The sequence below is a fragment of the Schistocerca cancellata genome, chromosome 8 (assembly GCF_023864275.1).
Source record: "Schistocerca cancellata isolate TAMUIC-IGC-003103 chromosome 8, iqSchCanc2.1, whole genome shotgun sequence".
NCBI classification, from domain to species: Eukaryota; Metazoa; Arthropoda; class Insecta; order Orthoptera; family Acrididae; genus Schistocerca; species Schistocerca cancellata.
Window position 1 is genome coordinate 63573151 of NC_064633.1, and position 12719 is coordinate 63585869.

General features: G+C 42.2%; 1 protein-coding gene across 1 annotated transcript in view; it reads right to left on the bottom strand.

Annotated features, from left to right (window-relative positions):
* Window positions 1-12719, bottom strand: part of LOC126095242 (myrosinase 1-like) — a 79295-nt gene that overhangs the window by 21909 nt on the left and 44667 nt on the right. The window contains exons 6-7 of the mRNA XM_049909994.1: window positions 8817-8914; window positions 6252-6399 (exon numbers count right to left, since the gene is read on the bottom strand). Coding sequence (XP_049765951.1) covers window positions 6252-6399; window positions 8817-8914 — 246 coding nt within the window. The remainder of the gene's footprint in view (window positions 1-6251; window positions 6400-8816; window positions 8915-12719) is intronic.

Below are 12719 nucleotides of genomic sequence, written 5' to 3' on the forward strand. Positions count from 1 at the left end.
TTCCTGACCTCCCCAGTATTTAGGCCCATGATCCGTGACAACAGACAATGATGATAAACTACAGGGCTCAACACCTGTTTCAATATCACTTTCACTTATTGAGCACCTATCATCACTATACAGGGTTCTTACAAATGATTGAAGCGATTTCGCAGCTCTACAATAACTTTATTATTTGAGATATTTTCACAATGCTTTGCACACACATACAAAAACTCAAAAAGTTTTTTTAGGCATTCACAAATGTTCGATATGTGCCCCTTTAGTGATTCGGCAGACATCAAGCCGATAATCAAGTTCCTCCCACACTCGGCGCAGCATGTCCCCATCAATGAATTCGAAAGCATCGTTGATGCGAGCTCGCAGTTCTGGCACGTTTCTTAGTAGAGGAGGTTTAAACACTGAATCTTTCACATAACCCCACAGAAACAAATCGCATGGGGTTAAGTCGGGAGAGCGTGGAGGCCATGACATGAATTGCTGATCATGATCTCCACCACGACCGATCCATCGGTTTTCCAATCTCCTGTTTAAGAAATGCCGAACACCATGATGGAAGTGCGGTGGAGCACCATCCTGTTCAAAGATGAAGTCGGCGCTGTCGGTCTCCAGTTGTGGCATGAGCCAATTTTCTTTATTCGTCGACTTCCGCGGGCTACGCGTGAAACTTGCCCGCACACGTTCAACTGTTTCTTCGCTCACTGCAGGCCGACCCGTTGATTTCCCCTTACAGAGGCATCCAGAAGCTTTAAACTGCGCATACCATCGCCGAATGGAGTTAGCAGTTGGTGGATCTTTGTTGAACTTCGTCCTGAATGACTGATGTGAGTGCATGTCAAGCACGACATACGCTTTCTCGGCTCCTGTCGCCATTTTGTCTCACTGCGCTCTCGAGCGCTCTGGCGACAGAAACCTGAAGTGCGGCTTCAGCCGAACAAAACTTTATATGAGTTTTTCTACGTATCTGTAGTGTATCGTGACCATATGTCAATGAATGGAGCTACAGTGAATTTATGAAATCGCTTCAATCATTTGTAATAGCCCTGTACTCCTCAAGTACATTGTCCGCACAGTCGAGCGCACACGACACCACACATTCCACTGATTCATCTTGCAGAAACGATAATATTTGATCTGCCACTTCTTTCTCACTTTGCGATAATCCTTGGGTTCCATTCTGAGAAAATCGTATGTGGGAGTCTACTGTCTTAAAGATCACAGGCCTTTTGCGACCCCGCCCTCGAGGGATTACTTGTAAATTCTAGAGAAATAAGTTCAGAAAAGCCTCCCAAAGTTATATTTGTAGGCAACCGCAAAACGCGAGGAACTTCCGCGCTGCCTCTCTCTTTCCATAGTCCAGACGAGTCCATACACGCGTAAAGGAAGCGCAGTTGAAAATAGAAGTACGTGGTTGGTAAAAGTGGACTATATGTTTAGCACTCCAATGTGGGGCATAGTTTCAGGTGCGTCTGCCCGGTTTGTCGGTCAAGACCTGTCTCCCCTAGCTCTGCCCTCGGCCGGCTGTCCCGCTGTGATAAGACCAAGTGGAAATCGTTACTTGCAACCACTGTCCGATCGCTGCTGCGACCTCGCGAGGGAACCTTGCACCAGTGCAGAGCAGTGTTAGATGTTAACATAATTATTTTTTTTTCAGAAAAAAATTTCTTACTGTTACCAGTCTACGTATTACTGTTGCCATCATCGGTTATATGCAACCCAAACAGCAAAACTCATCTTCTAACTTTATTGTCTTATTTCCTAATCTAATTTGCACATCATCACCTTGTTTCCTGTTTCAGATGTTCGTCGTATAACCTCAATTCATTGACATCTCTGACAGGATGAATCAGAGAGAAACCTTAGTTTTTTATTTCTTCTCCCAGAACTTCAATTCCTTTTCTTAAATTCCCCATTAGTTCACTTTTGCTGGTTGCCGAGTGTACATATTGAATAACATGCGGATAGATTACAGCCCTTTCACTATCTTCTCTATAAATACCTATCATGTCATTCGATTCTTCGAACTGCAAGGTAGTTTTCTGACAAGCTATGGATGAAGTATATTGGATAAAACATGAAATTTCATGTAATATCTTTGGTTAACGTTACCGGTTTAATAGCGATCTCATTTTATCACTAAAATTATCCAAACCTGGAACAGGTAAGAGAGAAACGCTGAAACAGCGATCATTTTCGGTGGATCATCCTGTGTATGTTTCACCTCTGAAACAGCTGTCCTGAAACTGTTCGTAATTGAGTCACGGTTGTCTACGTCTTTCAAAATATACTGTATAATGTTGAAAATTTTTCTGCGAATGTTTCACACCCATCTCACAACTCAGAAAAGTTCCACACCTGAGGAAATAAGTCAGGTAAGAAAAGTCTGTGTTCAGTTTCAGGTTAAGTGACACAAAATAATTGGTCCCTTACAGTTTCTAATTCATAATTGTCGTATTTTAGTAAATTTTACGAAATACGTAATCTGATCTCTTTTGTGATGGTTTGTGAACAATTCCGTGTGCGTACCTCCCTTTCCAAAAACTTAGGGCCTACTGGAACGCTGCCTAGCAGCAGCGGTGACTGCAGTAGCTGCAGATGTGCCTTGAAAGTAGTGGGATGTGTGTGACTATCTGGATGTTTGTACTGGGTCCGATGGGGTACGTTGATCGGTTGTGAAGGTTGAGATCGCACTAGAACACTTGGCCCCTGTGCAGAAATGTATTCCCGTTCTCAGACTCTGGGAGAGTCCACACATCGGTTCTGAAGGGGTGGCCGCCACAGTCTGCTGTCAGCTGATGAACCGTGCACTTTGTCCGTCACGAACGAAACATCCTCTGTCCACTTCAACTGTACTACGGCATTGGCGGAATGTGCATGCTGCCTACTCTGCAATGTTTCTCAAACCATTTGAAGGAAACTATTTGGTGAACAGATGATCCTCTCTGATCTCGGAGCCTCATTCAGCAGCTTTACAATGAAGTGCCTATCCTTCAGTTAACGGTCGTAGGACTAGTGATATTCTGACATTAAATAAGCTACTGCACAAAATTCGATTAGTTTGCAATGAAAAATTGGGATCACTATAAGTCTGCATTTGGTGCGTGTTGGGTCAATCATTGCTCTGAACTAAATTTAGGTAACATATTGAATTTTTATTTAAATTTGAGGCAAGATCTATTTCCAGTCCAGAGAAAAAGTTTTTTATGTGATGCACTCACTTCTGGTCACCCGTGCAAATGAAAGAGTAAAAATGAAATGTTCGTAACATCCCTCATATCTAGTAAAACGCTTGAGCTACTTCAACGAGTTTTTAACAAATGATAGCATTCAAAGTTAGTATGGGTTTACAATAACATAAGTGAAGGAATCACACATTTATTTACATTCAGAGCGTGAGCTTTTCATAAGCTATTGTTTGTTTAGTAACGGACCGTTTCAGCATTCTGTCACTATTTTAACCGTGTTAGCACGTTTTTGAGGTGAAATTATGTAAATATCGCTGTATTTTGGCAAATGAAACTAATTTTAATATGGAAACAAGAGAAAGAAGAAAAAGCTTGCAAGTCGTTTGAAAATAAATCGCTGCTTCTGTTGCAATTTCAGCATAATCCTGTGGCCCATTTCGTTTTCAATAATAAATGATTGACTTGTCAAATTATGGGTTATACTGGAATAAGTGTGAATACTATCGTTTTTAGACTCGTTAGTGTAGCATAGAAGATCTGTGACATTAGCGATTGTGTTAAGGCTTGAGCTAAAGTTGTAGAACTACTGTAGGCTTCCATAGACTACCACAAGTAAGTGCAGACTGTAGAAGTTTTCCTATTTGCTTTGGTCACTTGATACACGAAATGGATTTGCCATTGCGAACATGGACAACCATCAGCTGTAGAGTGGAGTGACGACAGTGAAAATCTGTGCCGGACCGGAGCTCGAACCCTGATGTCCCGCTTGTCGCGAGCGCTCGCCTTAGCAGTTTTACTCGTAACTGTTCGTCTTGTTTCTCCTGTGGTGTCTGTCTATTTGACATGAGATACGCCTGTCAGTATTCTGTGGCAAACTACGTCAGGTTTCTGTACAATTTCACTGGATAATTCGATACTGTTGATCTTAAAAGGAATAGAAGACGCTTTTAACTAATCTGTTGTTCCCTACATCCGGGATGATGGTTTATAACTACTAGATGACTAATGGGAGAAATAAGCACCTGGTGTTATAATGCATTTTACAGAACGTTTTTGTTCTACATACTCGTAGTTATCCTCCTGCATATTACTTAAGAATAAACACTATTTATGGTAAAACTGAAATTGCCGAAGTTTAGTTCGAAAATTGTTGATTTGTAATGTGAAACACAGGGATGTTGCAGTAAAAATAAAGAAAACAATACAGATTTATCGTTTAGCGCCAGAAAACGCGATTTACTCAAAAAAAAAGATAAAATAAAAAGAAAAGGAAAATAAAATATATCAAACGTAGCTTCAATACTTCGTCGAACTTGTATAAAACGTGTTTCTGTTAATCATTAACAGTTTCGTATCTATCAGTAATAACAGGAAACTCTTACTGTTGACCATGATGAAGAACGTTCTATTGAGCAGAAAATAACGGCAATAATTATGTGCATTTTTTAATATAAACGTAGGCTTCCGCTGTCATCGTCACATCCAATAAAATTTTTCTGGAGGTATTAAATACAGTCACGTTTGAAGCTGCGAAATATGGATGAAATTAAATTTTTCTCGGATTGCGACCGCATTGTCAATATATAAAACTACCGGTTGATAGATTCAAATACCTGGGGGAGTGGATCCAAGCCAATGGACTGGATAACACAACAAATAAAGAAAGAATAAAAAAGTTAGAATTTGCATATAAATTAACACAAAACTATTACAATAAGAAATCAGTATCCATACAAGCGGAGATTAGACATTATACTTCAGTTATTAGGGCACAAGCAACGTACGGATCAGACTGCCGAACACTGAATAAGAAAGGCGAATTAAGAGAACTAGAAAAAAGAGAGAGAAAAATACTAAGAAAAATTCTAGGTCCTGAAAAAAAAAACAAAGAAAATAGGTGGATTAAAAGGAGAAATGAAAACTTATACAAAAATACAGAAAAGATCAGAGATACAATAAGGAAGAGACGGCTAAAATTTTATGGACATTTAAAAAGAATGGAAGAAACACGGATTACGAAGAAAATTTTTAATTACGTTAGTAAGCTGAAAAAAAAACTGTAGGATGGATAGAAGTAGTAGAGAAAGACGCCAACAAAATAGGTGTTACAGAAGAAATAACACGTGCAGGAATTACTTCAGGCAACTGACAGAAAACGCAAACTACGAAGAAGAGGAGCCAAAACCTCGACCCAAGAGAGTGTGGACAGATGAGCAGAGACGAGCAGTTGACGAGAAAATGAATACTGGGAAGAACGGAAAAAAATAACACCATAAATCTTAACTTGTATGCGGTCCATAGCTGGCCAAATTCATAAAAAAAAACTACCGACGTTTCTGGGTGTGTAAACAAAAACATTTGCAACAGGGACCGAAACGTCGGTAGTTTTATATATTGAAAATGCGGTCACAAACCCAGAAAAATTTTACTGTACATTTTTCTATGTTTGTGCGTGTAAACTGCACTTGTATCAATAGCAAACGCTTTGGTTACATAAAAGCGCAGAAGTTACACAATCAAATAATTTCTATTACAAAATGCAATTAATTTTCTGTAAGGATATATAATACACAACGGACTAACACTGATTGATATCCCGTTCTAATTATGTGCAAAACAAATTACCGAACAAAAAAAAAGCAACAAAAGAAAGTTGTGGGCTCCAGTTTTCTCTCGTAGACATTCATTTACATTTCTTTCCCCGCCAGTTCTATCACCACTACCATTTACTACGTTATTCTACATTTCGGTAGTTTTAGTAGAGCGGAAATCTAGCTTCAGCTGCAGAGCTACACCTGGCTAGTGCCCTGGCCCGTCCTCAAGGGAAGCCCCTCCCCTACCGTACCGTCTGCGCAAGAGGGGACCAACTAATTTTCTAGGAACTCTAAATGAAATCTGTTATCCTAAACATAATCAGTCCCCCACATAAGCTAAAATTTGCTCAAACTTTCTATCTTCATTCACGTAGCTGATACAGTTGTGTGAAACAGGATGAATCTATTCGAAACGCCACGTATTGTGGTTGACGACGAAGGAACTGGACGTAACACAGTAGACGATACTCACCCCTGTTGTACTCGATCTCCTGCTGCGTGAATGTTGGCAGCCTTGAGCGGGGCCGGCCCTCGGCGGCGCTGTTGGCGTCGATGCGCTCCCTCATCACGGGCGGCCAGTCGCCCTCCGCCGTGAACAGGGCGTGTCCGAAGGCGCCGATCTGCGGACGTCAGAGAGGAGTGAATGTTTGGTCAGCTTTTACCAACTCAACTTTAGCTGCACTCTTTCACCAGAGGGGGTGTGAAATTGTTTCCAGGCAGTACGCGGGACAATATAAGGTGCTGCAAAACGCCAAGAGAATTGTCACACCCCTCTGGAAGAGCGATGAGATGATTAACGCGATGGGCGCCACAGTCTTTCCTCTGCGACGTACATCGGTATCGAGGCAATTATGCAAAATGACAGTCACAATCTCATTATTTTGTCGCCAACCAGTTTCAACCCACGATGGGGTCATCTTCAGGGCAATTTTCACCATTTGGTCGCCCGCTGGAGTCGTCACCCTGCCTGTGCATGCTTGGTAACTATGCATAGCGACCAAATGGTGTAAATTGCCCTGAAGATGATCCCATCGGGGGTTGAAACCGGTTGGCGTAGTTACCAACCGTGCACAGGCAGGGTGACGACTCCAACGAGCGACCAAATGATGTAAATTGCCCTGAAGATGACCCCATCGCGGATTGAAACCGATTGGCGACAAAATAAATAATGCGATTGTGACTGTCGATTTCAATAATTGATTATAAGTAAAATTCAAATGGTTTAAATGGCTCTGAGCACTATGGGACTTAACTTCTGAGGTCATCAGTCCGCTAGAACTTAGAACTACTTAAACCCAACTAACCTAAGGACATCACACACATCCATGTCCGAGGCAGGATTCGAACCTGCAACCGTAGTGGTCGCGCGGTTCCAGACTGTAGCGCCTAGAACCGGATTATAAGTAAACCAATCGCTGTTATCTCCACGCAACTATGTTGTCTAAAAATGTAAAGGTGTCGAGGCAACTGTGGAGGAGGGTGTCGCAGTGCGGCGCCCGCTGCTGTGCACATCAGATGGACAGTACTCGTTGTTGCAAGACGACAGATACCGATGCACAAAAGAATTTTTCTGTGGAGCTCAAGGACTTAGATCTGGTCACGAGACTTGATGGCATCTGCAGTCTTTATTTACAAAATCACATCGACTGTTTTTTTTTTAAATTTCAGAATGAGGTCGAAAATTGGTGGGCATCCACAGGTCGAGAGTCCACAGGGTGACAGAAAATTTTGGTCTCTGGAGACTGATAAGCGTTGGACAGTCGTTTTGAGAAATCGACAATTCTCCGTAGTCGTACTCACTGAAGTACCGCACATTCCGTAAACATCATAAAATCTAGAGAGATTACAAGCTGGTTGCCGTAGTTAGCAGTTTTTTGTAAGCACCAATCATATTGTCGCTTCCTACATAATGTCTCTTATATTATACTCATTGATAGACTAGGTGCTGCTGTCTTGCTGATTTCGAGCATGAATGGCTCATTCAAGCCTCCATATTTCCTGAGGAGAAATGACAGATCGTTTCCTAAGGAGAGAACATGAGAACATCAGTGTGCTACATGGATATCACTATGCTACATGGATATGTCGTGGTGTAGGACCCTGTGGATGTTCTGATTTGTTACATTTCACCGCAAGGCCTTTTCAGGCTCCTAATAGGAATCCACGTCAATAGTTGCGGAACTTTCTGGAACGTCAACATTGTGTCCGATCACAAAGACAGACTGCGATAGCTTTGTTTCTTACAGTTCTCCATGAACTAACACTCTACATACTTTGCTTCGTGACACTGTTCTTTGACTTGTGGGAGGGAGGGGGGGATGCGTGGGTTGAAAGTTTTCAATTCAGCCATTGCTGGAGACTACCTGATTGTGTGATCCCGAGTAGCTAAAAGCAATTCCATCCTCAGACATTGTAAAAAATCTCAAGCGACAGACATCTCGGACAAAGTGGTACTGATAGTCAAAACCATCATTGATGTGCCTGCATCAGTGTATCTTTTATCACACTGACGTGCCGATGTGGCGTTGTTGCTCCGATAGAAGCAGGATAAATGAGAATTAGAAAGAAAAACATACAAGGTGAACCAGAGCTCCACCGACTAACTTTCACAGCTGGTAGTATGAACCAAAACAACAAAAAAGTGTCTAGTATGCATGGGCTGTAAAAGGCATACCCTAAGAGTGGGAGCACTTACTCATCCTCACTAATGACGTACACATCTCTTCTAAGGAAAGCCTTTAGCTTTATATACTTTGAGAGGTCGTAGTACGGACCAAAATAAGAAAAAGTTTCCAGTAAACATGTTCTAAAGAGCTATGAGCACCTGTTTATCGTCGCCATTGTGAGACACATCTCTTCTACAGATAAGTGTTGATAGCCCCTGAGGTATGCGTTTTATAGCCCATGTTTACTTGATGTACTACCCACCCCTGACACTTTGTCGGTGGAGTTATGTTTCACGCTGTATTTGTCTGTAGTTGGTAGTAGCTATCGCTGGAGGTAGATGGTAACATCTTTCTTTCCCCCTGAAACTTACCCCAAACTGCAGACTCCTCTCCGAAGCCTCCTGGTCGGTGGGACTTGACGCGTTGAGCGGCTCGGCCCAATCGCTGTTGAGCGTGATGCCTACGTAGCCTGCAGCAGGACGAGACGACAGTAAGGTGAGAAAGAGCGAAGGCAGAAAAGGGCGCAGCTGTCGCTGAAAACGCATTAGTGCGCAAACAGTCTGTAGCACACTTACACTGCACGCCACTAGAACTGCAACACCATGAGGACGACATGCAACACTATGAAACTGGCATGACATCGCTAGTAATTAGCATTTCAGTGCGAGCGTATGTTTAGGTAGGACTGATGCCATCTACAACCCCCATGAACCATGGACCTTGCCGTTGGTGGGAAGGCTTGAGTGCCTCAGCAATACAGATGGCCGTACCGTAGGTGCAACCACAACGGAGGGGTATCTGTTGAGAGGCCAGACAAACATGTGGTTCCTGAAGAGGGGCAGCAGCCTTTTCAGTAGTTGCAGGGGCAACAGTCTGGATGACTGACTGATCTGGCCTTGTAACATTAACCAAAACGGCCTTGCTGTGCTGGTACTGCGAACGGCTGAAGGCAAGGGGAAACTACAGCCGTAATTTTTTACGAGGACATGCAGCTCTACTGTATGATTAAATGATGATGGCGTCCTCTTGGGTAAAATATTCCGGAGGTAAAATAGTCCCCTATTCGGATCTCCGGGCGGGGACTACTCAGGAGGACGTCGTTATCAGGAGAAAGAAAACTGGCGTTCTACGGATCGGAGCGTGGAATGTCAGATCCCTTAATCGGGCAGGTAGGTTAGAAAATTTAAAAAGGGAAATGGATAGGTTAAAGTTAGATATAGTGGGAATTAGTGAAGTTCGGTGGCAGGAGGAACAAGTCTTTTGGTCAGGTGATTACAGGGTTATAAATAAAAAATCAAATAGGGGTAATGCAGGAGTAGGTTTAATAATGAATAAAAAAATAGGAGTGCGGGTTAGCTACTACAAACAGCATAGTGAACGCATTATTGTGGCCAAGATAGACACAAAGCCCATGCCTACTACGGTAGTACAAGTTTATATGCCAACGACCTCTGCAGATGATGAAGAAATAGATGAAATGTATGACGAGATAAAAGAAATTATTCAGGTAGTGAAGGGAGACGAAAATTTAATAGTCATGGGTGACTGGAATTCGTCAGTAGGAAAAGGGAGAGAAGGAAACATAGTAGGTGAATATGGATTGGGGGTAAGAAATGAAAGAGGAAGCCGCCTTGTAGAATTTTGCACAGAGCGTAACTTAATCATAGCCAACACTTGGTTCAAGAATCATAAAAGAAGGTTGTATACCTGGAAGAATCCTGGAGATACTAAAAGGTATCAGATAGATTATATAATGGTAAGACAGAGATTTAGGAACCAGGTTTTAAATTGTAAGACATTTCCTGGGGCAGATGTGGATTCTGACCACAATCTATTGGTTATGAACTGCAGATTGAAACTGAAGAAACTGCAAAAAGGTGGGAATTTAATGAGATGGGACCTGGATAAACTGAAAGAACCAGAGGTTGTAGAGAGTTTCAGGGAGAGCATAAGGGAACAATTGACAGGAATGGGGAAAAGAAATACAGTAGAAGAAGAATGGGTAGCTCTGAGGGATGAAGTAGTGAAGGCAGCAGAGGATCAAGTAGGTAAAAAGACGAGGGCTAATAGAAATCCTTGGGTAACAGAAGAAATATTGAATTTAATTGATGAAAGGAGAAAATATAAAAATGCAGTAAATGAAGCAGGCAAAAAGGAATACAAACGTCTCAAAAATGATATCGACAGGAAGTGCAAAATGGCTAAGCAGGGGTGGCTAGAGGACAAATGTAAGGATGTAGAGGCTTGTCTCACTAGGGGTAAGATAGATACTGCCTACAGGAAAGTTAAAAGAGACCTTTGGAGAGAAGAGAACCACTTGTATGAATATCAAGAGCTCAGATGGCAACCCAGTTCTAAGCAAATAAGGGAAGGCAGAAAGGTGGAAGGAGTATATAGAGGGTTTATACAAGGGCGATGTACTTGAGAACAATATTATGGAAATGGAAGAGGATGTAGATGAAGACGAAATGGGAGATACGATACTGCGTGAAGAGTTTGACAGAGCACTGAAAGACCTGAGTCGAAACAAGGCCCCGGGAGTAGACAACATTCCATTTGAACTACTGATGGCCTCGGGAGAGCCAGTCATGACAAAACTCTACCATCTGGTGAGCACGATGTATGAGACAGGCGAAATACCCTCAGACTTCAAGAAGAATATAATAATTCCAATCCCAAAGAAAGCAGGTGTTGACAGATGTGAAAATTACCGAACTATCAGTTTAATAAGTCACAGCTGCAAAATACTAACACGAATTCTTTACAGACGAATGGAAAAACTGGTAGAAGCCGACCTCGGGGAAGATCAGTTTGGATTCCGTAGAAATGTTGGAACACGTGAGGCAATACTGACCTTACGACTTATCTTAGAAGAAAGATTAAGAAAAGGCAAACCTACGTTTCTAGCATTTGTAGACTTAGAGAAAGCTTTTGACAATGTTAACTGGAATACTCTCTTTCAAATTCTGAAGGTGGCAGGGGTAAAATACAGGGAGCGAAAAGCTATTTACAGTTTGTACAGAAACCAGATGGCAGTTATAAGAGTCGAGGGGCATGAAAGGGAAGCAGTGGTTGGGAAAGGAGTAAGACAGGGTTGTAGCCTCTCCCCGATGTTATTCAATCTGTATATTGAGCAAGCAGTAAAGGAAACAAAAGAAAAATTCGGAGTAGGTATTAAAATTCATGGAGAAGAAGTAATAACTTTGAGGTTCGCCGATGACATTGTAATTCTGTCAGAGACAGCAAAGGACTTGGAAGAGCAGTTGAACGGAATGGACAGTGTCTTGAAAGGAGGATGTAAGATGAACACCAACAAAAGTAAAACGAGGATAATGGAATGTAGTCAAATTAAGTCATGTGATGCTGAGGGAATTAGATTAGGAAATGAGACACTTAAAGTAGTAAAGGAGTTTTGCTATTTAGGGAGTAAAATAACCGATGATGGTCGAAGTAGAGAGGATATAAAAAGTAGACTGGCAATGGCAAGGAAAGCGTTTCTCAAGAAGAGGAATTTGTTAACATCGAGTATAGATTTAAGTGTCAGGAAGTCATTTCTGAAAGTATTTGTATGGAGTGTAGCCATGTATGGAAGTGAAACATGGACGATAACTAGTTTGGACAAGAAGAGAATAGAAGCTTTCGAAATGTGGTGCTACAGAAGAATGCTGAAGATAAGATGGGTACATCACGTAACTAATGAGGAGGTATTGAATAGGATTAGGGAGAAGAGAAGTTTGTGGCACAACTTGACTAGAAGATGGGATCGGTTGGTAGGACATGTTTTGAGGCATCAAGGGATCACAAATTTAGCATTGGAGGGCAGTGTGGAGGGTAAAAATCGTAGGGGGAGACCAAGAGATGAATACACTAAGCAGATTCAGAAGGATGTAGGTTGCAGTAGATACTGGGAGATGAAGAAGCTTGCACAGGATAGAGTAGCATGGAGAGCTGCATCAAACCAGTCTCAGGACTGAAGACCACAACAACGATGCCATGTACAGTCTGCATATAAGGAAAGACTGCAAAGCGGGTTACTCATTCAGAAATGGCTTTTTCAATGTCGTTTAGTCGTGAGAAGATCGTGTCGGTCCGCGGTACTGTTGCTCGCGTTGCTCGGAATGCAACTACTCTCAAGCAAATATGAAATCGAAGGGTTTCATGAAGGCCGTACCCAATGCCGTGCAGGATCTTAACGGCCCCGCACGGCTCTAGGGTAAGTTCGTAGCTTTCGCTCGACCGTGCACTACTGTACAGCCACGTCACATATCTTGAGT